We start from the raw sequence: 25,947 nt of genomic DNA, 5'->3' as shown, positions 1-25,947 counted from the left end.
AAAGAAACTGTTTATTGAAAAAAGCAGGATCGGGCCCAGGCAAGCAACAGATAGAGAAACTGAAAAACAGGTTGGGTACAGAGAGTTAAAACAGCACTCTCAAATCTTACAGCAGCAGTAACATCAGGAAAAGAAACATTTGAGACCCCAGAAGGGGGCAGACCTTTGGGACCCCTCTGGAGATTGGGAAGGGAAATATTTGGAATATTTGGGTAAATTCCTCCTCCCAGGGCCAAAATGCCATTGAAACAGTTAACAACAGTGCCCGCATTCTCCACCAAAATGTTATACCAATAAAAACTAGCAGGATCTTATTAAAGGGGACAAGATAAAGATGCCACATTTATTATGATAACAATTTGATTTATGACCAATAACTAATATCTTAATCCTTATTCACACACAAATGTATATCTTAATCCTTATTCACACACAAGTGTATAATGTGTGTGTATAAGGATTAAGATATTAGTTATTGGTCATAAATCAAATTGTTATCATAATAAATGTGGCATCTTTATCTTGTCCCCTTCAATAAGATCCTGCTAGTTTTTATTGGTATAACAAAATCCCACAAACCTGGCCTGGTATACACATGCCCTTCTGCACTTCTCTTAGGCCTCTGGCCAGAATGACTACTTTCCACGTAACACTGCCATTGGTTGCGCTCTGCCTATTGGTGTATTGTGGCCAGAGGGGGAGGAGTTCATGGTTGTTACACTGGGATCCTATGGTCTTAGGCCATGCATACAATCTGTTCCCCAATTCCACCGCCCTTCAGCAGGCCAAGCCCATTTCAAATGGGGTTTTACTTGCATATTTTTGGTGCTGAGGAGCTGCCAGTGACTAAGAGGTATAGAATCATGCTACCGATGAGTAGTCACCTTTCCTGCTGCCCAGCTTCTTAACTCCTATTTCTGTACAATCAATGCACCTACATTTCTCTCTCTGCTGTGCAACACAGGGGAAGGGAGCAGACATGCCTGTCAAGCGGCTAATAGCCCCAATCCACAAAGAAAATTTTGAAAATTAATATATGTACCCTAGTTAACACGTATATTTTCTCCTTTCTCTTCCTTGTGGATTACCAAAATGCAAGCATAACCAGATGCTGTCTTTATAAACTGGCCTCTTCTATTCCGTGGTGCCACAATACAATCTTTCCCATCAAAACAGTCTAGTTTGATACATAATCACCAGTTTAGCCAAAATCTAAGATAAGACTGCAGTCTACTTCTATGACTTTACAAGATCTGTGCACAGGATGATTACATTCTCTTTTAAACCAAGCAAGGGCACTGCGAATGGAAGGGGAAAAATCCTGTCCTGGTAAAGGCAGCGCTTTCATGGCATCTCCAGGCCTTCCGCCTAGTTAACCCAAAGCTGTCTTTGGCTCAGGGTCTTGTTGATGGGATGCTGTTTATACCTCTGATCTCAGGTTTGTACTATCTGTATGAAAGGAAAGATTACTGAGGTGTTGACATTACTGGAAACCCTACTCTGGATGCCAACTACAGTATTTCTAGCATGCCTATAACTGTAGTATCCAAGTGTCAGCACAAATTGTTAACTCTGGCTTGGTGCTAGTGAGGCAAATGCTATAAAGAAGCTCTAAACATGGCTGATCTCAGCTGGGAGCTATAGGGACAAAGATATGGTCATGATGCCCACTAAGAGCTGCCTGTTAGACACCTAGTGGAGCTTAGCAAATTATTACTACTGCCATGAATTTACGAACTGTGCCAAGATTACCCCACATACATACAACTATGAGCAAGTGAGGGGCAAATACCTATAATCCAGGATCAGGAACATCACTGCCATAATCCTGCCATTTACACCCCCGAGATCCACCAGAATTTAATCTTCCATTTCCACAGCTGACTGCACCCACAAATCACATACCTAGATCGAAGAGGACTAAGCTGCAGGTGTAATAATTTGCACGTGCAAAGTCATAGGCCTGTGTTTGAAAATAGGCTATAATTTGTCTTGCTATATAGAGTAAGAAGAACAGAGATTTTAAACTGCCCCACTGGCAGAAAGTGATAGAAAGCGCAGATGGTCTACCAAATCTAGATGCTGCTTACACTTTCTTCTTGCTGCATGAAGCTCTAACATCCACAAGCATGGACTATAAATGAAATAAAAGAAGCAATCTAAAGTAGAGAGGAAAAGCCATCAACAGAGCATTAGAGAGTTAAGGCTTTTCAAGGGTTCCACCAGCTGGACTGGGATGGGAGATAGTTCTAAGCACTGCAGCATGGGAGGGACTGGCAGGTAGGCCCCTTATATATGTATACTCAGTCTGAACTTTCAGAGCAATGAGGAAGCCTGTGTGGCTTTGGCCGCTACTGATCTCTGCTTTCTGGACGGTCAGAGCTCGTGCGATGATGGACAATACTGGGAGGAGGAATTGCAGTCCTTTACCATTTCATTACAATCATAAAGTGAGCAAAGCAGCTTTGAAAATTGTTGCTCAGTCTGTCAGTGTCTAAAGTGCAGTTATGAGATAGAGATATAGTCGATACAATAGGATATACACCTGTTTCTCAGCAGCACGAAGCACTCAGTAACTAGCTGGCAGTGTCTTGTAAGGATTCAGAATCCCTTTGGAGTCCAACATGGCTTTGACCTGCTGCATCAGAAGGACTGCCTCCTGTGGCTTACTGTATTGAATGTAATGCTTCTTCTTGAAGCCCAGTCCATGCTCTGCACTGATACTGCCATTATACTGTGCAGTCCACTCGTACACAAATGGCTCAATGGCATTCAGCAGGGAATGGCTGTAGGACTCAGCTGTGATGTTCAAGTGCAGGTTTCCATCTCCTGGAAGAAAGCATAACAGAGCTGGGTCTGAGATGGTTCTGATAGAGAAACGGAATGACCCTGTGTGACGTTATTGATATAATCTGGGACCATATAGATCATTGTTGCAACCAAGGTCCTGTAGTGGCACGCAAATCTTGTATAAAGGGGATCAAATGGGGTGGCTAAGACAAGGTTATGGTTTACTGGTTATGATTATGCTGTCTATATGTGTGTATCAATTTTGTAGTTGAAGTTATGAATATTGGCTCTATACTGTCTGTATTTCAAACTTATGCTATGCTGCTGGGTGACATCCCAGACAAACTGGTGTTAGCTCTGCCTAGCCTGCTTGATGGCCCATTAAGGACCATCAGCTATACAATGGACCCATTGAGAGAAGGCAAATATGCCTTGAGACTCAGCAAAGTATGCAGGAACTTGCCCATGTGACTCCAGACTCCATTTTGCTGTAATTTTCCACAGTAAGAACAAATAGGTTCTTACACCTGGAAAAGACTATATAAGGCTGATGCCTCATCTCCATCTTGTCTTCAATCCTGCTTCATACCTCTGGAGGAACTTTGCTACAAGCTGAAGCTTTGAACAAAGGACTGAGGACCCATCCCAGCGGGGGATGTATTCCAGAGACTTGATTTAAACCTGCAGTTTATTCTATCGCTGCTGCAAGCCTGAACCAAGAACTTTGCCATTACTGTATGTAATTGATTCCATTTCTAACTCTCATCTCTATCTTTTTCCTTTTATGAATAAACCTTTAGATTTTAGATTCTAAAGGATTGGCAACAGCGTGATTTGTGGGTAAGATCTGATTTGTATATTGACCTGGGTCTGGGGCTTGGTCCTCTGGGATCAGGAGAACCTTTTTCTTTTATTGGGTATTGGTTTTCATAACCATTTGTCCCCATAACGAGTGGCACCGGTGGTAATACTGGGAAACTGGAGTGTCTAAGGAGATTGCTTGTGAGACTTGCGGTTAGCCAGTGGGGTGAGACCGAAGTCCTCCTAGTCTGGCTGGTTTGGTTTGCCTTAGAGGTGGAAAAAAACCCAGCCTTGGGCTGTAACTGCCCTGTTTGAGCAATTTGTCCTGAGTTGGCACTCTCAGTTGGGTTCCGCCAGAACCGCATTGTCACACCCTGCCATGGAAATTTATCATTGGCTCTGCTGTGTAACGAAATAGCAGAGTCTATGTTATATCCTGAGAGCAGCTGTCCATTAGGATTCTATAAACAGTGGTTCCTCTCTTCAGACAGTTATGTGCTTGAATAACTCAGAAAGTTTCCTAGCTCTTGTGCCATCTCTAAGAAGTACAGTCCATCAGAAAGCCCTCACAATGTAGAGTAAAATAACTTTCCATTTCCTGATTTTGTGCTTTTAGAACTTCAGCCATAATATTTCTTGTGGCAAAGATTTATCTAAAGTTACTTCATTAGGACTGTGACATTTTAATTTACCCATACCACATTATTCAATCTCTTCCAATTATATTTTTGCAACCATTTAAATGTACCTCATTAATAGAGTTATGTTTTCTTTTGGACTGCCTCTTAATAATGATCTTTGATTAACATCTAAATATCTATTGACTACTTGGAAGTCAAGATAAATCTAAAGTTTTTAGTGATTCATGTTCACTTTGGAATCCCCTCCTCAAAGCAGGACCAACACCAACTAAATCATCAATATAGTCAAATGTGTAAAAAAGACAACCTTTATTACGCAACCTCCTGTTTAAAGACACTGCTCTGAAATAGCTTCAGAGAGTGCTTAACACTGCTCCACTTCTAATGACTGCTCAGCTCTGTTAAGCAATCCATTTGTATGTCTCCGGAGTCGCTGAAGTCAAGTTTCACTACATAAATTTCAAAATATGCCTTTGCAAATTCCAAAGCCTTTTTTTCTCAATTGCATTAATCACTTTTTTCTGGTGGTTAATGGCTTGGCCATAATTGGTTTACAAATATTGCTACTCCCTCTAACGAGGACAGTGGTTCCTACCAAACATTTACATTTATTATTTGACTGCAGATCAAACTTATTGCCCAATTAAATCTACCCAAAACACTGGATAAAGAGCTACAAGGCAACATCTCTTTGAATAACTTCTTATACTGTGCTACAGATTGTTAATGTTATTAAATCAATTTTTCCATTAGCATAGGGATCATGTCAGAAATTAGTGGATTCCAACAAATCCTCACAGCTCCGACTAGAGCTATAGCTCTGTCAGCCAATACCATCTAGTTTCCGTTTCTTAGAAGCTAAGCTACAAAAGGAAATCTGTAATGTTCCCCAACTCACCTAGATGGCCATAGCCAACCACATTCTTGGCAGTCTTGCCCAGTCGAGCCCTGGTATCAATCACAAGGTCATAGAGTCTCTCCACAGGGAGTGAGAGGTCATATTTGTAAACACAGCCATCATGAGTTAGGGCCTCTGTGATCCGCTCCCTCAGAGACCACAACATCTGTGGTTCATTGGATCAAACAGGATAAAGTTGAGAGAGAAAATTAAAATGAACCAAATACATCAGATTTCACTCTTCATGGAGTTTGAGGACGGGGGGGAGGGGCAGGGAACTGTTATCCAACTATATGAGCTACTGTGATGGCCTTATGTCCTCCCTCTGCATATGTATTATCTTACAGCTCTCGGAAACATCCATTTATATTTGTTTGGCAAATTGGCACCATCATATGGTGGAACTATGCATGAGGTCTCTAAATTCAGCAATTTCAGATAAAGCAGTACTGGTTAAAATAACTGACTTGCTCAGTACCCTGCTACTGCAGTCTTTGGTTCCCACGCACCTCAGTCCTGCCTTACCAGCACCCTGCTATCTCAGCCCCATACAAACCATCTCAGCCTTGACCCACAGCAGCCTCTGGCTCTAAATACGGGGCTCTCATCCAACTTTGAGTGTGTTTAGTTCCTGTCTCAAAGAAAGAAGAAAACATATAATTTCATTTTCCTGGATATTTAGAATGGCTAATTTTCTTTCTAGAGTCAATACTCAGATCTCCTGCCAGTGCATTGGCTGCAAGGGAAGGGGAAGACTATGGAAGCATCTCCCCATAAACATCCACAAAGCCACCTCACTGACCTCTCTAAAACTCTCCACTGCCAACAAGGCAACAAAAAAATCATAGTGGTCAGGCAACTGGTGTGCAATGACCACTGCTTATCACACTGACCAGGAGTGTCTCATTGTTTCCTTGAAAAACAACAACTCTCCTTTTGGTTTGCTGTATCTATCTGTTGTCTCTTGTCTTGTATTTAAATTGTAAACTCCTTGGGATGGCGGCATCTCTGTTATGTGCTGATACAGTGCTTGGCACAATAGGGCCCTAATACAGGACCCTAGGGGTTCCTGTAATGTAAATAATAATCATCTCAGCTCCATGCTAGTACCCAAAATTTGCTTCCCATACATGAGTGCAACATGCTGCTGAAACTGAGAGACAGGTGGTCCAGTCCAACACAAGATCTTCCACTATACACACCACTGTAACATATTCCAAGGAAGTGAAGGTCAGGGTGTAGTCCAGCACTGCAAATCTTCCCACTTCTACAGAGGAATAAGGTTATTCTAGCTCCATCACCTATCAGTCTCTCTCTATTGTTTTGTTTTAAATCATGAGTGATGTGGAGAAAGTGGATAAGAAAAGTTATTTACTTATTCCCATAATACAAGAACTAGGGGTCACCAAATGAAATTAATAGGCAGCAGGTTTAAAACAAATAAAAGCACGCTTCACGCAGCGCACAGTCAACTTGTGGAACTCCTTACCTGAGGAGGTTGTGAAGGCTAGGACTATAACAGCGTTTAAAAGAGAACTGGACAAATTCATGGTGGTTAAGTCCATTAATGGCTATTAGCCAGGATGGGTAAGGAATGGTGTCCCTAGCCTCTGTTTGTCAGAGGGTGGAGAAGGATGGCAGGAGAGAGATCACTTGATCATTGCCTGTAGGTTCACTCCCTCTGGGGCACCTGGCATTGGCCACTGTCGGTAGACAGGATACCGAGCTAGATGGACCTTGGGTCTGACCTGGTATGGCCGTTCTTATGTTATGTTCTTATGTTTTGCTGGCTAAGAAAATGAGGAATTTCTCTACTACTTTGTGCTCAAGCAAAACTGCATGTCTAGAGAAAGAAAATTCAGCACCTCCTCATTAACACCATAAGGGAGGGCCATAAGGAAAATGTTGGTAGAACATTTGAAAACAGACAAAAAAAATATTGGCATATGTTTCACCATATAAACAAACTACAACTTTTCCTCCTGATGTCAGGTAACTTGAGAACTCCTAAGCCACAGAACAAACTGTTTAACCATTCATCAATGATAAGTACAAACCCAAATAGAGAATTATTCCATGAGTGTTTGTGTTGGAGGGGGAATCACCTTTATTTTCTTATCCTCTGTGGCCACAGTCCCATCGGTCACCAAACCAGAGGCCATGACATGTTCCAAGAAGTTGTTCAGCTTTTCTTCATCATGGGCAGAATTGGAGCCTGATGTTTCAATTAAAATATAAAAGGGGCTTCCTGGAAACAAGAGGGGACAGAACAAGAGAACAGTCAGTAGTAGAAAATAAGGATTTAATTCAGACGATTAAAAGGTCATCTTGAGAAGTCACTGGGTTAAAAATAAAGCAACATTCTCTACAGTGACTCCTTTTGTATAAGGTAGAGGGCTGAGATAACTTATCTTCCCAACCTTCAGCATCCTTTCACCATTCCCTATAGGAATTCTGCTGGCCAAGGCAGGACTGAAATAGCTGGGAATGCCTCCAGAGCTGGGATATGTGGGAAGACTCCCTCATGAACAGCCGCTCTGCACTCTGCATTGGCTAGAGTGCAGAGAGCTCTAGACAGAGCACAATGGATGTGATGTACTCGAGAGTTGGAAATTCTGCAAATATTTTTGATCTTGTCCAAGTATCTGCTTTGTGTTTGAGAGTGAGTGTTTCAGAGTGATACTTTCCATCTGTATGGAAATAAACTCTGCTACAAGGCATGCAGCTTATCTTCTGCTTCCTTCAAGTTAACCAATGTAAATAAAGTCCAAAATTCTGGAAATTGCCCTTTCCTGCTGCATTTCACATAGATTCCCTCTGAGGAATCCCTTTCTGCTACTCTATAGCCTTGATGCTACATCAGATGCTCTATGCACTGCCCTTGTTTTAATCACTCTTTATTGTAGCAGCTCCTGTTGAGATGGGCCCAATAACTTAAAATACCCCCCCCCCCAAAATAACAGAAAAAATTATATTTCATGTGTTGTTTGTTTGAATGTCTCAGGGTGACTAAGCTGGGGAGACAGGGAAGTTTGCTCAGTGATAAATTATGTTACAGTGTTATTGGAATTTATTCAGTCTATTTATTAGATTGCTGTCTCCTTCCTACTCCAAGGGACCAGACAATGTCCCTATGAAAAGCTGTCTTTTTGCTATCTCTGGAGAGACCCCCTTAATAACTGAACATGTAGGCTGAACACTTCTCTTGCCCTAGGCAGGAGACTAGCTGCTCCATGGTAGGGTTGGAGTGCAGTGGTGGAACAATGTGGGGAAGTCCAGGCTTCAGTGAACCTGGATACTGGACTCCCTTCTCACCTTTGGAGAGACCTTTCTTTAGATCAGCTAAGTATTTATCCCAGCATTCCCTACCTCCTCCCAAAAGAAATCCCCAGAAGATATTAGGTCTTTTTCCACAGCACAATAAAACATCTAGATGCCTGGGTTCATAGCACAGCCTTATACTCCAGATCACCTGTCTATGCACAGTACATTAATTCTAGTACCTGTCACTGGTTTGGACAGTTTGAGGTGGTTCTCAACCAATTTCATGCACTTGTCATCCATGAATTCGTATGCAGACAGGATCTCTCCCAGCATGCCTTTGCAGGTAGTGAAAGTTCCAAGAACCTGAGAGAAACTCTGACAACCTTTCCACAGACAACAAATAGCACAGAGAAAATTAAAACTGCTAACATACTAAAAAATACTACCTGGCTCAAAATAGTTTGTCCAGGGTCCAGTAAATAATAATTAATGATGTGTGCTACACAGAACACTGTTAGAAATGTTTTTGATGATAAATGTTTAGCGTAGACCATGCAGGTGCAACTCTTACCTGACTGGTCTTTTTCATGCCAATGATTTTTAGAAAACAGGATACCTTGGATCCTATCAAGATGTTTAGGACACCGTCTCCCTATTCCCCACTTATCGGTCTGGGCCGGAAGGGTGGTGAGGCAAAATATAACCAGTACAGCTAAGTACTGGGTCCCTTCCCTTCTCCACTTCTACCTACCATTTTTCTACTTGTGAATGACATTTTGCCTGCCAGAGCTAAGCTAAAGCTCAAATGGCATGGTGACAGGAATACCACAGATAAGAGAATTTTGCTAAATCCCAGTGACCACAAGTATTTTAATACATACCACCAAACTCTCTCAAACATTTTGTTATTAGAAATAAAATCAAGTTGGTGGTTTACAGCAGTTTACTGACTTGTGCCTTCTCTCTCAATTCTCATTCTTTCCCCGGCTTCTTCTGTCACTGGTTTCAGCAGTCAAGTTATTAAAAACCAGCCCCCAGGATCACAGGGCAGCTTCATCTCCAATAATATACCCCAAATCAGTCTCTTGGTCCTTTGATACTGTATGAACACCATTGTATATTGTTTCTGGTTACCAACACCACTGCTGGAGAATGAGAGAGGGACAGAGCCTACCTAAGAAGACCAGATTCACAGACTTGGGTTTCCGTGGACAGAGGATAGAGACAGCAGTAATAACCCCCAAAGTCCCCTCTGATCCAATGAAAAGCTGCTTCAAATCATAGCCAGTATTATCCTTCCGCAGAGAAGCCAAGCAGTTCAGAATGGAGCCATCAGCCAGGACCTGGCAGAGGACAAAGAAACAATACTGATAAACCCTTCATTTCCAATTACGCAAATACACACAGGTGATGAGCTGGTGTGAAGAGACAAGATGATAAGAAGTTGCAGCAAACCTCTCAAGAGAGCCCTGCATGGATACATCCGATCCACAAAAATGGTCCATGGAATTTGCAGGGCTCTATCTTTCAATGCTGCAATGTGGTTATATTCTTTTTTCCTTCTCTAATTGTTGTCCCTCCCCACACTTTTCCCCTATCACTTCTTCCACATAGCCTTGGACAGGGAGAGCTTTCTCCCATCTACATGGTGCCCATTTTGCTCCACCAAATTCCTCTTCCTTAGTGGTACATGCTCTGCTCATGTGTCGCATGAAAAGCAAGGAACAGTTACACTAATAAGAACAGATCGTTTTTCATACCAATCAGTGATCTTTCTCCAATGGACATGATCAGTCATTGTACATAGTTTTTAGCTTAGGACAGCTGATGCAACCAATGAAAGTAAAGTGCCAATTTTGAAACACTGAGGGTAATTAATCATCAGAAGTAGGAAGTTCTCCATCATTTGAGCCCTTAAACCAAGATTGGATGAGTTTCTAACAGATATGCTCTAGTTAAAGATTGCCTTGACTTCTTAGACACATTAGAGATGAAAAAGACTACCTGGGTCATGTAATCCTTTCCCTCGCCAATACTGTTCTTTACAATAAACATACTAGTGAATTTTTCAGTCTATCCTTAAATGTTCCAAACACCAGGACTTCCAGAAGTAAGCAGACTATTTTACAGCCTAATAGAACTACAAGACATTCAGACAAGACTTTTCTGTGTTTTAACTGAACTTCACTAATAGGCTGGTAGCACCACCTATTTTGACAAACCTTAATGGTTTGTGCTGACATTTTCCATGCACGGTGTCTGCCTCTGCCCTATATCATAGAATCATAGAAGATTAGGGTTGGAAGAGACCTCAGGAGGTCATCTAGTCCAACCCCCTGCTCAAAGCAGGACCAACACCAACTAAATCATCCCAACCAGGGCTTTGTCAAGCTGGGCCTTAAAAACCTCTAAAGATGGAGATTTCACCCCTTCCCTAGGTAATCCATTCCAGTGCTTCACCACTCTCCTAGTGAAATAGTTTTTCCTAATATCCAACCTAGACCTCCCCCACTGAAACCTGAGACCATTGCTTCTTGTTCTGTCATCTGCCACCACTGAGAATAGCCTAGCTCTACCCTCTTTGGAATCCCCCTTCAGGTAGTTGAAGGCTGTTATCAAATCCCCCCTCACCCTTCTCTTCTGCAAACTAAATAACTCCAGTTCCCTCAGCCTCTCGTCATAAGTCATGTGCCCCAGCCCAGTAATCATTTTCGCTGCCCTCCGCTGGATTCTCTCCAATTTGTCCACATCCTTTCTGTAACTGGGGGCCCAAAATTGGACGTAATACTTGGACTGAACTGGCGGAAGTGATGGTCCCAGGTTAAAGGATTTCTAGCCTGTGTATGAAAACCTGGGAAACCAAAGCCGCTAAGCAAAGGCAGCTTGTGCCTTAAGAATCTGCCAGCCTGTTTATCACTTAGGGTGAGAATTTGCCAATTCATATCCTACCTATCTAGTATGTTAAACTCAGCTTGCGTTTTTGTTTATTTAGGAGGTAATCTGCTTTGATCTGTTTGCTATCACTTAAAATCTATCTTTTGTAGTTAATAAACTTGTTTTATGTTTTAATCCAAAACAGAGTGCATTTGACTAAGGTGTCTGGGGAAAATCTCAGCTTGGTTACCACAAGTGTGCATGGTGCTCTTCACACTGAGGGAGAGACGGACTGGGCATTAAACCCATATACTGGCCAGATTTGACCAGGGCAGGACGGTACTGTTCTGGGGTACAAGGCTGGGAAGCTGGTGGTTCGAGAGCCTGCATGTAACTGAAGCTGGGTGTGTCCCTACCTGTGTGAATGCTGGTGAAAGTGCAGGCTGGAGGGCTTTGCAGCTTGTCACAGCAGCTAAGTGTGAGAGGGAGCCCAGGCTGGTGGGTCAGAGGGCTCAGTGGTATCCCAGTTCCAGGCAGCCCCCCAGGGGCAACCCATCACACAAGTAAACCTAGACTATACCTGACAGGTATTTGAAGGGTTTTAAGAACAGGCTGGACAATGATGGAGATTCCATAACCTCTCTTGGAAGCCTTTTCCAGTGCTTAACTACTCTTAGAGAAGAGGAAAAACTTTCTAACTCCAACCTAAGGGTACGTCTAAAGTACAAAATTAATTCAAACTTATTCTATTCGAATTTTCGGAAGCGATTTTATACATTCGGTGTTGTGTGTTCCCACTAAAGCGCATGAATTCAGCGGAGTGCACCCACACTACCAAGGCTAGCATCAAATGTCGGAGCGGAGCACTGTGGGAAGCTATCCCACAGTTCCCGCAGTCCCCGCTGCCCATTGGAATTGTGGGTTAAGCTCCCAGTGCATGATGGGGCAAAAACATTCTTGCGAGTGTTTCTGGGTGTGTGCTGACACTCGCTCCTCCCTCCATGAAAGCTACAGCAGACACCATACTGCCAGCACACGGTGCAGTACAGTGCACCGCCTGTCTCCTGGTACTATGAATCCACCTCGCATGCCCTCTTGTCTTTCTATCTACTCTTTTATCTAACCATTTCCCTCCTTTTTTCGGCTACTGTGAACCGAGCAGCACAGCTTCCGCCGCAAACTCTGCTCTCCCGCTCTTGCATCGCTAGCTAATTTTTCCATTTTGTCTGCTGGGCTCGCGTGGAAGCTACAGAAAGCAACAATTCCCCACCGTTTTTTGGCCATCGTGAACTGAGCCGCACAGCTTCTGCTGCTTTTTCTATGTTGTCGGTCCTGGGCTCCCGTGGAAGCTACAGATGGCAACAATTCCCTACCATTTTTCGGCCATCGTGATCTGAGCTGCACAGCTTCCACCGCAAACTCTGCTCTCCCGCTCTTGCAGCTCTAGCGAGCTTCCCGACTCCGTGAAAGTTACAGAAGACAACCATTTACCGCCTTTTATCAGCCATCTTGAACTGAACAGCTCTCCTACGTTTCACGCACTTTTTCCAGGATTACCCGTGCAGGCGCCATAGCGCGGCAAGCATAGAACCCATTCAGATCTCCACTGCAGTTTTGACCATTGTAAATACCTCGCGCATTATCCAGCAGTATGTGCAGTACCTGCAAAACCGGGCGAGGAAGCGACAACAGTGCGATTACTATACTGATAAGGACATGGACACAGACGTTCCTAGAAGCATGGCATGTGGCGATTGGGAGATCATGGTGGCATTGGGCCAGGTTCGTGCCGTGGAACACCAATTCTGGGCCTGGGAAACAAGCACAGACTGGTGGGACCGCATAATGTTGCAGGTCTGGGATGATTCCCAGTGGCTGCGAAACTTTCGAATGCATAGGGCCACTTTCATGGACCTTTGTGACTTGCTGTCCCCTATCCTGAAGCGCAAAGACACCAAAATGAGAGCAGCCCTCACAGTTGAGAAGCGAGTGGCCATAGCACTGTGGAAGCTTGCAACGCCCGACAGCTACCGGTCAGTCGGGAATCAGTTTGGAGTGGGCAAAACTACTGTAGGGGCTGCTGTGCTGCAAGTAGCCAACACAATCATTGACTAGCTGCGATCAAGGGTAGTGACTTTGGGAAATGTACAGACCATTGTGGATGGCTTTAATGCACTGGGGTTCCCTAACTGCGGCAGGGCGATAGACGGAACGCATATCCCTATCTTGGCCCCGGCACAACGGGGCGGCCAGTACATAAACCGCAAGGGGTACTTTTCCATGGTTCTGCAAGCACTGGTGGATCATAAGGGACGTTTCACTGACATCAATGTGGGATGGCCGGGAAAGGTGAATGACGCTCGCATCTTCAGGAACTCTGGTCTGTTTGAACAACTTACTTCCCAGACCAGAAAATTAGTGTTGGGGATGCTGAAATGCCTATAGTTATCCTCGGGGACCCAGCCTACCCCTTAATGCCATGACTCATGAAGCCATACACAGGCATCCTGGACAGTAGTAAGGAGCAGTTCAACTATAGACTGATCAAGTGCAGAATGGTGGTAGAATGTGCTTTTGGATGTTTGAAAGCGCACTGGTGCAGTTCATTGACTTGGTTAGATCTCAGCACAACCAATATTCCAATTGTAATTGCTGCTTGTTGTGTGCTCCATAATATCTGAGAGTGTAAGGAGGAGACATTTATGGTGGGGTGGGAGGTTGAGGCAACTTGCCTGGCAGCCAATTTCGTACAGACAGACAACAGGGCGATTAGAAGAGTGCAGCAGGGCGCGCTGCGCATCAGAGAAGCTTTGAAAGCCAGCTTCATGACTGGCCAGGGTACGGTGTAACAGTTGTGTTTATTTCTCTTGAAGTTACCTGCCCCCTATATATATGAAAGAAAATAAAGTCAAAATTGTTTAAAAACTGTTCTTTATTATTTGTTGCACAACACATTGAGAGAAATCAGAAGGTAGACCGGGGAGGGGGGGAGGGCGGTATTGGGTTAGGGGGGTGGAGGAGGAGGGAAGGACAAGTCCAGAAACCAAATCAAAAGTTCGCATATGCCAGCTTTCTGCTGCTTGGGCGATCCTCTGGGTTGAGTGTGTGGGTCCCCGTAGCCTCCCCCCTCGTGTTCTTGGGCGTCTGGGTGAGGAGGCTATGGAACTTGGGGAGGAGGGAGGGAGGTTATATGGGGGCTGCAGTGGCAGTCTGTGGTCTTGCTGGCTTTCCCACATTAGATCTACCATACAGCGGAGCGTGTCAGTTTGTTCCCCCATGAGCTTGACCATAGCGTCCTGCCTGCTCTTATTGCGCGCGTCCCTCCTCTCTTCGTGTTCCTGTAATGCTTTATGGGACTCTGCAATTATTTGCCTCCACACATTCAGCTGGGCCCTATCAGTGCGAGAGGACTGCATGAGCTTGGCGAACATGTTGTCCCGAGTTCATTTTTTCCACCCTCTAATCTGGACCAGCCTCTGGGATGGAGTAGATAGGGGCCACGTTGAAACATTTGCACCTACGGGAGAAGAAAAAGGGAGGGTAGTATTTTAAAAGATACATTTCAGAGAACAAAGGGGACACTTTGGTGTGAGTAAGCCATCACACATGGCCGGGCAACAGAATTCAGCTTGCAAGCAGCCTAGGGGCACGTGGGGTTCTGCTTCTTCTACATTCATTTCAATGCTTTCAAACTGCTGGGCCCCCTTTCCCATAGCAAGCAATGCCTAGTGGGTTTGCCATATAAAAGGAGGGCCTGCGGGCTCTCTGGGATGATCGCTTCACACAACACTCCCCTCCCTCCCGTACCCACTGCGTGGCTCTGATGAGGCTCTGAGCAGGAATGAGCCCTTTAAACTAAATGCGAACATCCCAGCGCGGCTGGGTTTCCCCCCCACCCCCCACCACGTGGCTCCGATCAGGCTCTCACTCACCAGAAGTACCTGCTCCAGGGTCATGGTCCGGGAGCCCACCTTGAGAGTGGGGGAGGCTATTGACTCCAGCGTTAAGAATAGTTCCTGGCTAGGGGGGAAAACACATTCCCCACTTGCCGCCTGCGCACTGTCCTCCTCCTCTTTGTCCTCCAATGACTCTTCCTCCTCGTTCCGTGCAACTCCGCCCTTGCAGGTGTCCACGGACAGTGGTGGGGTAGTGGTGGCGTCACCCCCCATAACTGCATGCGGCTCATGGTAGAAGCAGAATGTATGGGTCTGTGACCCAGAGCGCCTGTTCGCCTCCCTGGCTTTTTGGTACACTTGCCTGAGCTCCTTGATTTTTGTTTGACACTGCTTTGTGTCCCTGGAGTAGCCTATTTCCGTCATGGCCCTGGAGACTTTAGCATACGTATTTGCATTCCTTTTTTCTGGAACGTAGTTCTGCTATAACAGACTCGTCTCCCCAACATGCAATGAGATCCAGTACCTCCCGTTCGGACCAGGCTGGAGCTCGTTTGCGAATCCGGGACTGCGTGATCTCTTGTGATGATGGACTCTGCATGGTTGCCTGTGATGGTGGACTGTGCTGACAGTCACCTGTGCTGACAGTCACCTGTGCTGATGGTGACCAAACAGGAAATGAAATTCAAAAGTTCCCAGGGCTTTTCCTGCCCACCTTGCTAGTGCATCAGAGTTGAGAGTGTTGTTCAGAGCGGTCACAAAGGAGCATTCTGGGATAGCTCCCAGAGGCCAATAACGTTGAATTGCGTCCACAATACCTTTAACTCGGGATTGCAATCTCTTTTTAAGCGCTACTCCACTTGCTGAGGTGGAGTACAGAAATCGGATTAAAGAGCCCTTTAAATCGAAAAAAATGGTTTGGTCGTGTGGACGGAATCTTTTTTTTTTTCCGAATTAACTCGGCTAATTCTGAAATAACAGACTAGTGTAGACCAGGACTAAATCTGACACATCCATTACTTTTTGTCCTCCTTTCAGTGGACATGGGGAATTGATCACAGTCCCCTTTATAACAGCTCTTCACATACTGGAAGACTTATCAGGTCCCCCTCTCAACCTCTTCTTCTCAAGACTAAACATGCCCAGTCTTTTTAACCTTTTCTCATAGTCTGGGTTATCTAAACCTTTTATCATTTTTGTTGCTCTCCTCTGGACCAGTGTTCTCTCTAATTTTTTAGATCCATGTGAAGAATGAATTTTGTTATGTGCACCAATATGGAGGTGATGTGTGGTGGGGGTGGGGTTTGGAATGTGGGAGGAGGCTCAGGGCTGGGACAGAGGGTGAGGGTTCTGGCTGGGGGTGAGGGCTCTGGGGTGGGGCCAGGGATGAGGGGGTTGGGGTGCAGGAAGGGGCTCAGGGCTAGGGCAGAGGGTTGGGGTGTGAGGGCTCTGGCAGGGGGTGCAGGCTCTGGGGTATGGCTGGGGATGAGGGGTTCGGGAGGGGAGCTCAGAGCTGGGGCAGAGGGTTGGGTGCAGGGGCTGATGGCTCCGGTTAGGGATGAAGGTTCTGGGATGGGGCTGGGGATGAGGAGTTTGGAGTTCAGACTGCCCTGGGGCTGCAGCGGGGAGAGAGGACTCCCCCCAGCCCTCTCTTACCACCGCAGCTTAGGGGAGGGGCTCCTCTCCCTAGCAGCTCCGGCATTCCTGGGCTGGGCCGGGGAGGGACTCCTCTTCCCGGCAGTGGCAGTTCTGGCAGGCCTGGGCTGGGCGAAGGGCTCCTCTCCTCGGCAGCTCTGGCAGACCTGGGCTGGGCCGGGGGAAGGGCTCCTCTTCCCGGCCGCGGCAGTTCCAGAGGGCCTGGGCTGGGGAAGGGGCTCTTCTCCCCGGCAGCTCCGGCAGGCCTGGACTGGGGGAGGGGCACCTCTCCCCACCTGTACAGCCCTTGATAGCCTTCAGCGCAGCCACACAGCTTACAGGGAACTTAGCTCTGAACTCTCTCCAATTTGTCCACATCTCTCTTAAAGTGTGAGCCTACAACTGGACACACAGTACTCCAGCTGAGGCCTCACCAGTGCTGAATAGAGCAGGACAACTATTTCCCCTGTCTTACATACCACACTCCTGTTAATACACCCTAGAATTACATTAGCCTTTTTCACAACTGCATCACACTGTTAACTCGTATGCAATTAGTGATCCACTATAACCCCAGATTCTATTCAGCAGTACTACCACCTAGCTAGTTATGCCCTATTTTGTAGTTGTGCATTTGATTTTTCCTTCCTAAGTGTAATACTTTGTACTTCTCTTTATTAAACTTCATCTTGTTAATTTCTGACCAATTCTCTAATTTGTCAAGGTTAATTTGAATTTTAATCCCACCCTTCAAAGTGCTTGCAACCCCTCCCAGCTTGGTGTCATGATGTACATTTCTAAAACAACAGGAATATAAAAACAGGATGGCAGCAGGATACAGGATGGAAAATAGTTCAGATACAGAAAGCAGCTACAAGACACTCATCTTACCACTTCCAGTCCCAGAACTGTCCCTCGAAGAGAGCCGTACCTCAACAGCCTCAGGCCGCCTGCATTTGTTGCCACATTACCACCAATGTGGCAGCTGCCCTTGGCTCCAAGGTCAAGTGGCATGATGAAGTCCAGCTCCTCAAGATACTGGTTCAGGTTCTCTAAAATACAGCCAGCCTGGCAAACAAGGATTCCTGAAACACAAGAATCAAGCTACAATTTGAAACAAAGAAATGGTCTCCTAAAGATGCAGGACAACTGTAAGCAACTAGGACCTTCCCTTTCTCCAAAACTTCTACCCTGATGGTACAATTCAAATCCAAAACAACTCTTCTCATGGCTCTATCTCCCTCCTACTGAAGTCTACGGGAGTTTTGACACTGACTTCAGGAGGAGAAAGCCCTGGATTGGTATCTGGAACACAGGGGTACCAAATATTTTTCTCCCTTTAATTTTCCCTTACCTCAACTTTTTAAGAACTTAAATGTTCAAATCAACCAAAGGTTTTCTCATTCCCCAAGTCCAACCACATATGCATACTTTTCCCATTTCTCTCCTCCACAAATGCCAGTGCAGACTGGCCATAAACCTGGCAGATCCTTTCTTCAATACCACTGTAATTTATGTCCTACCCTTTACTATCAGATCCAGATAGTATCCCATCTGGATTTCTTAAACAGATACTGGAATGAGTGCAGGTACTCCTCTCCCTTCCCCCAGTCTCCATGTACTATCAGAAACAACATCAGAAGAATCCTGTATTCAGGAAGCCCCTGCTGCCTCCTCGTGGTGCTGTTGGTCTGAATCCCTGCTGATGCTATACTAAGCACCTCTCAGAAGGAGGGCAGCTTTCAGAGGACTAAAAGATGAGCCCTTTTACATTAGAAGAAATATATTTACCAGACACACTGTTGAAGCTGATGACCTGGTTCATTAGAGCTGTGGAGATAATAATCTCATCAAAGACAGGAACGCTGCCCCCCACAAGGCCAGTGTTACCTCCCTGGGGGTTTACTGCCAACTTCCTTTTGTTACAATACCTGAAAGGGAACACATTGTTCAACAGTCACATTGCTCAGAGCCATGCCCCACTTCCCTTCTTCATGCCTCTGGGAGATTTGTTCTCACATGCACACATGCAGTTTGATGAATCGGTTGTCCTCATTAAAGCTAATTGTTTCAGTCCTAAAAGCTGAATTTGAGATGAATGGCCGGTTTCAGATAGAGAGTGAGAAAGCACAAATCCTGCTGATGCCAACAGGCTTGGATAAAGGAATATAAATGTAGGACCATCCCTCTTTTTGCAGTTTCAGTTGTACAATACAATATTTTTACTCCAAACAGAAACTAATTGTTCACGTGACTGCCTTTGTTAGCACATCTTTATCATGCTGCTGTGTGTTCTTTCCATCTCATTGCATGGGATTTTGGTTTCTTTGGTTTTGCTGGGGTTCCTGGGTCCCTCAGTGCAGCGGTGTGTGGGAGCTCCAGGGTCCCCCTGCCTGTGGGACTGGGCAGCAGCAGGGAGTTCCCCCGCCGTGCGAAATGGTTGGGCAGCTGCGGGGTCCCCCCACCAGGGTGAGGGCTTGGAGCTGTGGGGGCGGGGCTGGCTGGGAGCTCCAGCCCCAGGTTAGAAAATGTCACAAAGGTCTATGGAAGTCACGGAATCTGTGATTTCCGTGAACTCATTGTAGCCTTATTTATAGAGAACTATGGGTGCATGCAGGGCATCTTACAGAACAAGTAAAAAGACATGTTTCTGCCTCACAGAGTTTACAATCGAATTCCAAAACTGCAGTCTAAGTTAATTCCCTGCTTAGACCTCATACACATGCACAGGGTGGAGGATTAAGGAAGGACTAAGAACAGAAGGCCAATTCAGGCTCTTAGAGGGAATACAGGATACTATCAGGAACAGCTGTTTACTAGCAAGGGGCCTTCAAGAAGGTAAAGTGCCACAATCAGTTCTTACAGAGCTGGGATGCATCTCAGGGTAAGTACTATCTAGTTATGTGAAAATATTTTTAGTTTCTCTTGTTGTAACTAATGCACTTTAAAAATCTCCTCTAAAACCTTTTAGAACTAGGAAAATATGCTGTTCTTTTGTTGCTGAACCAAGAGACATCCTGAATCCTGCAAGTTCCGGTTGTATTAAGTGTACAAAGCTGCAGTGTACTAGGAAATATTTCATAAATGCAGACCTTGATGGTAGAAGGTTTTAGGATCACTTCACACTTTGTTGTAACACACCTGGTATTGGGTTCATACACTGTTGTAAAATGTGATCAACCTCTAATTGACTGAACCACCAAGTGGTGAGCCTTTGTACTGCTGCTAAATTAGGGCTCGATTCTACACCCAGTGACACCGAGGGGAGTATTGTCATTGACTTCAATGGATACAGGATCAGACCTTCAGGTTCAGGAGCTCTTTGAAGCTGGGATCAGGCCCAAGGTTTCTCTCATAGGATTTATTTTGAATCTCTTATTTTATTTTCCTTTTGTTCTCCTAATCTCCTTTTCCCCCTCTGGCTATTTTTCTCCTTCAGCCTGAGCCTGTTGTCACCTTCTGAGGGTTGTCCCTTTCTGCTACTGGCACTGTTTCCAATTAGGTCAGTTCAGTGGAGCAGAGAAATCACTAATGATGAGACGTCGCCCCCTACATACACCCCCACACACTACTACTTAGGATTTTCTAATCAGGGCCACAGGTGTGTGGATCTGAGGAACCAGATGTTTCCCATTTGGCATTTATAACATTTGTTAGTTGTTCTCAGTGATCACATTGCTAATTAGGAACCCATTACTTTCCCTAACCATCTGAAAGCTCTCTTGGTCTAGCTTTCATAGTTAGACTGGATTTTGCTCATTCATGCACATTACCTGGTTTCTTGATTAAATCTGGTAGCAATGTCAAATGATATAATGAGAAAGTTGTTAGAGTAGAGCAAAGACAGAATTCAGAGATAGCAAAATAGAAGCACTAAGAAGCAAAGATCAGTTAAAAAGATGTAAATTACCTGAGAATCTCAGATACCTCTGCTGCTGTCCGTGGCCTCAGTAACATCTTACTGCAGCCTGCAATGAAAGCAAGGTATGGTAAAATCAATCTGAAGCAAAGATTGTGGCCAAAAAGAAAAACCCAACACTTTTGGTATTTCTGACACTAGTGGCAACAGAATATGCCAGGGTCATCTGCACCATGAGCTTCAATTATGAGGTGAGGTTACTTGTTCCCTGGTCTAGCAGTACAGGGAAAATCATGGAAGAAACACGTTCCTGCAATGCTCCACTAGTAACCAAACTCAGTGATCAGAAATGACATTGATGGGCTGCAAAGGGAGCTGTGTCCCATAATAACAGGAATAATACTGGCTTTGCGCTGCTGCTGATGGCAGCTCCGCCTTCAGAGTTGGGATCCCGGCCAGCAGCCGCCACTCTCCAGCTGCCCAGCTCTGAAGGCAGCGCTGCCACCAGCAGCAGCACAGAAGTAAGGGTAGCAATACCGCAACACCCCCTACAATAATCTTGCAATACCACCCCTCCAACTCCTTTTTGGATCAGGATGCCTACAATTACAACACCGTTACATTTTAGATTAAAATAGTTGTAATCATGAAACTTATGATTTTAAAAATTCTATGACCGTGAAATTGACCAAAATGGATCGTGAATTTGCTAGGGCCCTAATCATTGGTCTACTCCACAGAGACAAATTTTAAATTTCCTAAATTAGCTCTGCTTAGTCGGGCGTTCTGCTTCACTGGCTTGGCATTGGCAACCATGGAAAACTTATGCCATTTTCCATGCTAAGAGAATAAATAAGTGGAGAGAAGAAAATTCCAGTAACAATCACCTTCTCAAAAATAAGTCAGCTGTGTTGAAGACTGAAGAATCATACCCTACTGTAAGGTATTTTAACACCTTGTTCTAAATACTCACTGGGTCAGTGAGTTTAATGATGATACAAGGCAAGTACTTTATAGAGCTCTCACAAATCTACAGGCACTCTTGCACTTTTAGACTAATTTTCAGGGACAGCATCCAATAGCTCCATCTTTAGGATAATCAAAGAAAGATTTGACTATTTGAAGATTTCAAATGAACACTCCTATTTTTAAGGTAGATATACTCTAAAAGAATCAATTAAAACATAATTGACCGCTTAGTGTATGAATTTCACTATAAAATGAACCATTTCAAAAGCAAGGTAAAACTTTGGGTATATGTAAACAAAAACATAATTTAACATTTAATCAAAAGAGCTGATTGGGAAATATTTTCTGTTCCAATGAAAAATTCTGACAAAAATGAGAGTTTTGACCAAAAAAATAGGAAAGTATTTTTTGAATGAAAAATTTCCACCAGCTCTAATAACCAAACTTGATTTTGTAGGATTTGTATAAATAAGCAGCAGCACAAACTTGGCACCAGAGTTGATGTTTTTGCCTGCAGATTTTTCATACTGCTAATCATGGTGAAAAGGGGGTAGGGTGTGTCAAAATGTTAAAACACCTACCTCGGACTGACTGCAGCCAGTCCACATTAAACGGTCTCAATTCATCTGGGTCTGTGATGACTCTACCAGGTATAAGGTGCTCAAAAAAAGTTAAATCACTATCAGAAACATGAGAGAAGGGCAGCCTCTGCACACCATACCGCTCACTAGTCAGCATCACTTCCTTGGGGCTGATGGAGGTTGTAGAGAGAGCTCCCTTGCCCAGTAGACTGGTGCCTGATAAGATGGGTGGCCTGGACACTGGTATCCTGTATAGCTCTGCTGGTTTCTTCTGCTTAAGTGTCCACTGAGCAGTAGCACTGGTCCACACTGCCAAGGGCCTCTTATGGACGTTCATCTGCCATCTTGGTAGGGTCCAACAGCACCAAACCAAACGAAGCTGGACGAGAGAGGAAACTGTCATGGTTGCCCTGAAATGCAAAAAGAGGATTAACACCCAGTTTTGATTCTTCCTGCTGCTCTCCAGGTCCTGTATGCATAAAAAACTAGATTTTTCAACTAACTGACTTGCTACTGTTCTTTATGGAGGCAGAACTATAGGGAAAACCTAGCTCCTGTAGGGAGTAAAAGGTTGTTCATATTTGCAGACAGGAGAGTTTCAGGATCATCATTATATTATTGTACACAATCAACCCATCTCTTACCTAGGAAAATCCAGACTGAAGTAGGATCATATACGGGAAGCAGAGGGAAACCAAAGCTTCTAGTATTACTGAAAATTCCCGATGAAATATACATGATATATCATGTCTTTCATTGAGAACTGCATGTATTATAATGTGCTGTAAAACTGTTTTCACTGAAGGATAGAGCTTCATATTTAATACACCTACTCATGTGCTGCTTCCTGAGAACATACGCCCTCGGCCCTTATGCTGCACATGACATGACTGGTCTTTTTCACAAATTCTACCCATAGCTCAAGCCTGCTTTTCCCCTGCATCTTGCCCTTGAGAAGGTACTCATATATAAATTCCTGAAGCCTGATTCTCCACTCCAAGGCACAATGCAGTTGAGAATCAGACCCCTGTCTGTGTGTTTCCCATGACACTGGGTACATTTGCAAGAATCTATAAACTGGGATACTTATTAATCTGTAAGAATCCAAAGAACACATATCTGATCAATCAACACCATTTGGGGGCTGTCTGGGTAGAAATTACAATTCAGGTACTCCCTCCCCCCCCCCCCCCCCAACAACAAGGAGCAGATGTTAACTACTCCAGTGAACAGTGAAAGGGTGTGGAAGAACTAAAGACTTAGTGCAAACTGATAAGTCAAACAAAGAAATCCTCTCTGCTTTCATTACCATTTTTTACTATAATAGTATTAAACACTGATTAAAATGTCAACCATCATCTTTCTTTGTACAATCAGCAAGTTTCAATAATATACTGGAGTGCTGGATGTGATGTGAATAAACCAGTGAAAGTGCTTGGATGCTCAATGGAATAAGTAGATAGAATTATTGACTATATCCAATCAGTTTCAGAAACAAGGTAAAACTTTGCCTCCCACCTGTTTATGCTCTCTGTATGTGTGTATATATATCTCCTCAATATATGTTCCATTCTATATGCATCCGAAGAAGTGGGCTGTAGTCCACAAAAGCTTATGCTCTAATAAATTTGTTAGTCTCTAAGGTGCCACAAGTACTCCTGTTCTTTTTTTGGTAAAACTTTGGTTATATATAAACAAAATTATTGTCTAGCTATCTGCCCCTTCTAGATCAAATAATAGGGCTTTTATAGGGAAATAGGACACATCAAGAGTATACTCATTTGTCCGTGGCATTTATTGTTGACAAGTTTGCATTCCTCCTCCCACTTCCAACATATAGCTAAATGCCCACAAGCCAATGTCAAAACGCAGCATTTACAAGGGGTCTGGCTCCACTGCCCACAGAAAACTTGTGAGAAAACAAAGTTCCTATGTTGATTCAGGCCCAGTCAGCATGTACCACTGCCAATTATTGCCACATTATGCCCATATGGTTATGCTGATAAAAGAACCCCCCAAAAAGTGAATGGTAATAGACACTGAATTGGACAGCAGGACAAAAATGTGTGTGGCACGTAACAGAATAAAATTAACAAGTTTGCTACTTTTTAAAACAAGGCTTAAACAGTAATATATATATATATATAAAACCTGACCCATTTTCTATTCTACTTACTTTGGTGTGAATAAGAACCTGCTACTCCAGTAACTTTGCTACCAACCCCAAAGCATCTGTCTGCTCAGATGCTCAGCCTTTCACACAGGACAGGCGAGGGGATTTTGGAAAAGCTGAGCTTTCCCGTTGGGATCCATATGTTCAGCGGCAGCTGTTTCAGGATGTGCCCAGCTGTCACTGGGAATCTCTTTTGTATGTGTGTTTGGAGAGATGGCAACATGGAGTATACAGCTGAGAAACATTTCCACGCTAAGAATCTCTCCTTTTTATTAAATGGTCACACGGGATACATCCTTATTTCCTACAGTGGAGTCCTGCCATAGGTAGATACTCATTGCACTGGTCTACCATCTGGCAGGGGCATGGCACCAAGCATGCAGCTTGGCATACCAAGACAGGTCTGTTTGTGTGTGCTGTGGGGGACTGTGTGTCGTGGGCAGCATTCCCAGCCAACCGGAGTGGACCATGACTATCACACTGCACACTGCCAAGACATTGGGAGGCAGAAAAAACATTATACAGTATACAGCTGGCCAAGGAGTAAGGCTAACCTAATGTATATTAAGAACACTTATCTGTGTCAGCCATTTTTCTCTTTCTTTTATTTTGCTGCTAATTGATTAACAACAACCTGGGATACTTGAAGCTAAATACTCTTATGGTTGAAGTTTTATTTTCTGCAATAATGGACAATTATATTTTTTACCAATAAATTTAGTAGTTATAAATTACTAATTTTTCATCTCTATTTAATGTCCATGTAAATGTTAATAGTATGAAAAACAGATAGAAAAAACATTGCACACTGCCTCAGCCGGGGGTGGGGTGGGGTGGGGGGAACGCACACTGCTAAGACAGGGCGCGGGGGAAGCACTGCGCACTGCCTCACCGGCAGGGGACGACGACGACCACTGCCAAGACATTGGGGGGGATGGGGGACATTGATCACTGCCTCAGCGGGGGGCACGCTACACACTGCCAGGGCGTTGGGGGCCACACTGCAAGAGTGGCGGGGTGGGTCAGCAGCTGCTACCCGCCCGGGGCTATAGTACGTCGCCCGCCCTTCGTGCTCGCGCGACGCCTGCCACTCGTTATATTACCGAGCCCGGGACTGCGGCCGCCTCGCCCGCCACGTCACACAAAGGCGCCCCCAGCCGCTTTGCGTCCAGCTGACCAGAAACCGGGCGTCTCCCGCGCGAAGTCCTCTGAGAACATCCCTCCCCCCAGGCCGCCTCGTTAGAGTGGGAATCACGGGGCGGAGCCAGGAGTCAGAGCGAAGGGGGTGAGGCCCGGAGCGGTGACGCAAAGTGCTACAAATGCGCACAACTGCTCCAGCGCACCCCCTGCCCCAGGCATATTCCGGGTGTCGGTAGGTGGGTGAAGGGGCAGAGAGTGGGTTAGACCACCCCATCCAAGGTGCTACCTGATATATTGGGATCCTACTTGTGCCACCCATTCTACCAGCCCGGGCTTCCTCCCCTGTCCTGCTGATGCAGCCCTCAAGCCTCTTCTGGTGCACACACACAGGTAGGGCCATACCCAGCTGCAGGCACAGACGGAAGTCAT

General features: G+C 44.9%; 2 protein-coding genes across 5 annotated transcripts; both read right to left on the bottom strand.

Annotated features, from left to right (window-relative positions):
* Positions 1 to 510: 510 nt before the first annotated feature.
* On the bottom strand, positions 511 to 25,947 carry D2HGDH (D-2-hydroxyglutarate dehydrogenase). Of its 4 annotated transcripts, none has more exons than XM_054039884.1 (10): positions 25,805 to 25,947; positions 22,206 to 22,615; positions 20,707 to 20,764; positions 18,588 to 18,727; positions 17,688 to 17,881; positions 9,569 to 9,737; positions 8,634 to 8,777; positions 7,236 to 7,378; positions 5,131 to 5,296; positions 511 to 2,829 (listed from the first exon to the last, which is right to left on the bottom strand). In XM_054039884.1, exons 1-10 carry the CDS (start codon positions 25,945 to 25,947, stop codon positions 2,570 to 2,572), a joined length of 1,827 nt encoding a protein of 608 aa, XP_053895859.1. In that variant the 3' UTR covers positions 511 to 2,569. The 4 variants fall into 4 exon arrangements, with proteins under 4 accessions (XP_053895859.1, XP_053895860.1, XP_053895861.1 ...); XM_054039885.1 differs by lacking the exon at positions 25,805 to 25,947 and adding an exon at positions 25,482 to 25,588; XM_054039886.1 differs by lacking the exon at positions 25,805 to 25,947 and adding an exon at positions 22,850 to 22,930.
* Positions 12,951 to 15,812, bottom strand: LOC128843242 (myb/SANT-like DNA-binding domain-containing protein 2). The gene is made up of 2 exons (XM_054039908.1): positions 15,201 to 15,812; positions 12,951 to 14,785 (listed from the first exon to the last, which is right to left on the bottom strand). Exons 1-2 carry the CDS (start codon positions 15,585 to 15,587, stop codon positions 14,651 to 14,653), a joined length of 522 nt encoding a protein of 173 aa, XP_053895883.1. The 5' UTR covers positions 15,588 to 15,812; the 3' UTR covers positions 12,951 to 14,650.

The sequence above is a fragment of the Malaclemys terrapin genome, chromosome 9 (genome assembly GCF_027887155.1).
Source record: "Malaclemys terrapin pileata isolate rMalTer1 chromosome 9, rMalTer1.hap1, whole genome shotgun sequence".
Taxonomy (NCBI): domain Eukaryota; kingdom Metazoa; phylum Chordata; order Testudines; family Emydidae; genus Malaclemys; species Malaclemys terrapin.
The sequence above is the reverse complement of the archived record's forward strand: the minus strand, read 5'-3'. Positions and strand labels throughout refer to the sequence as shown.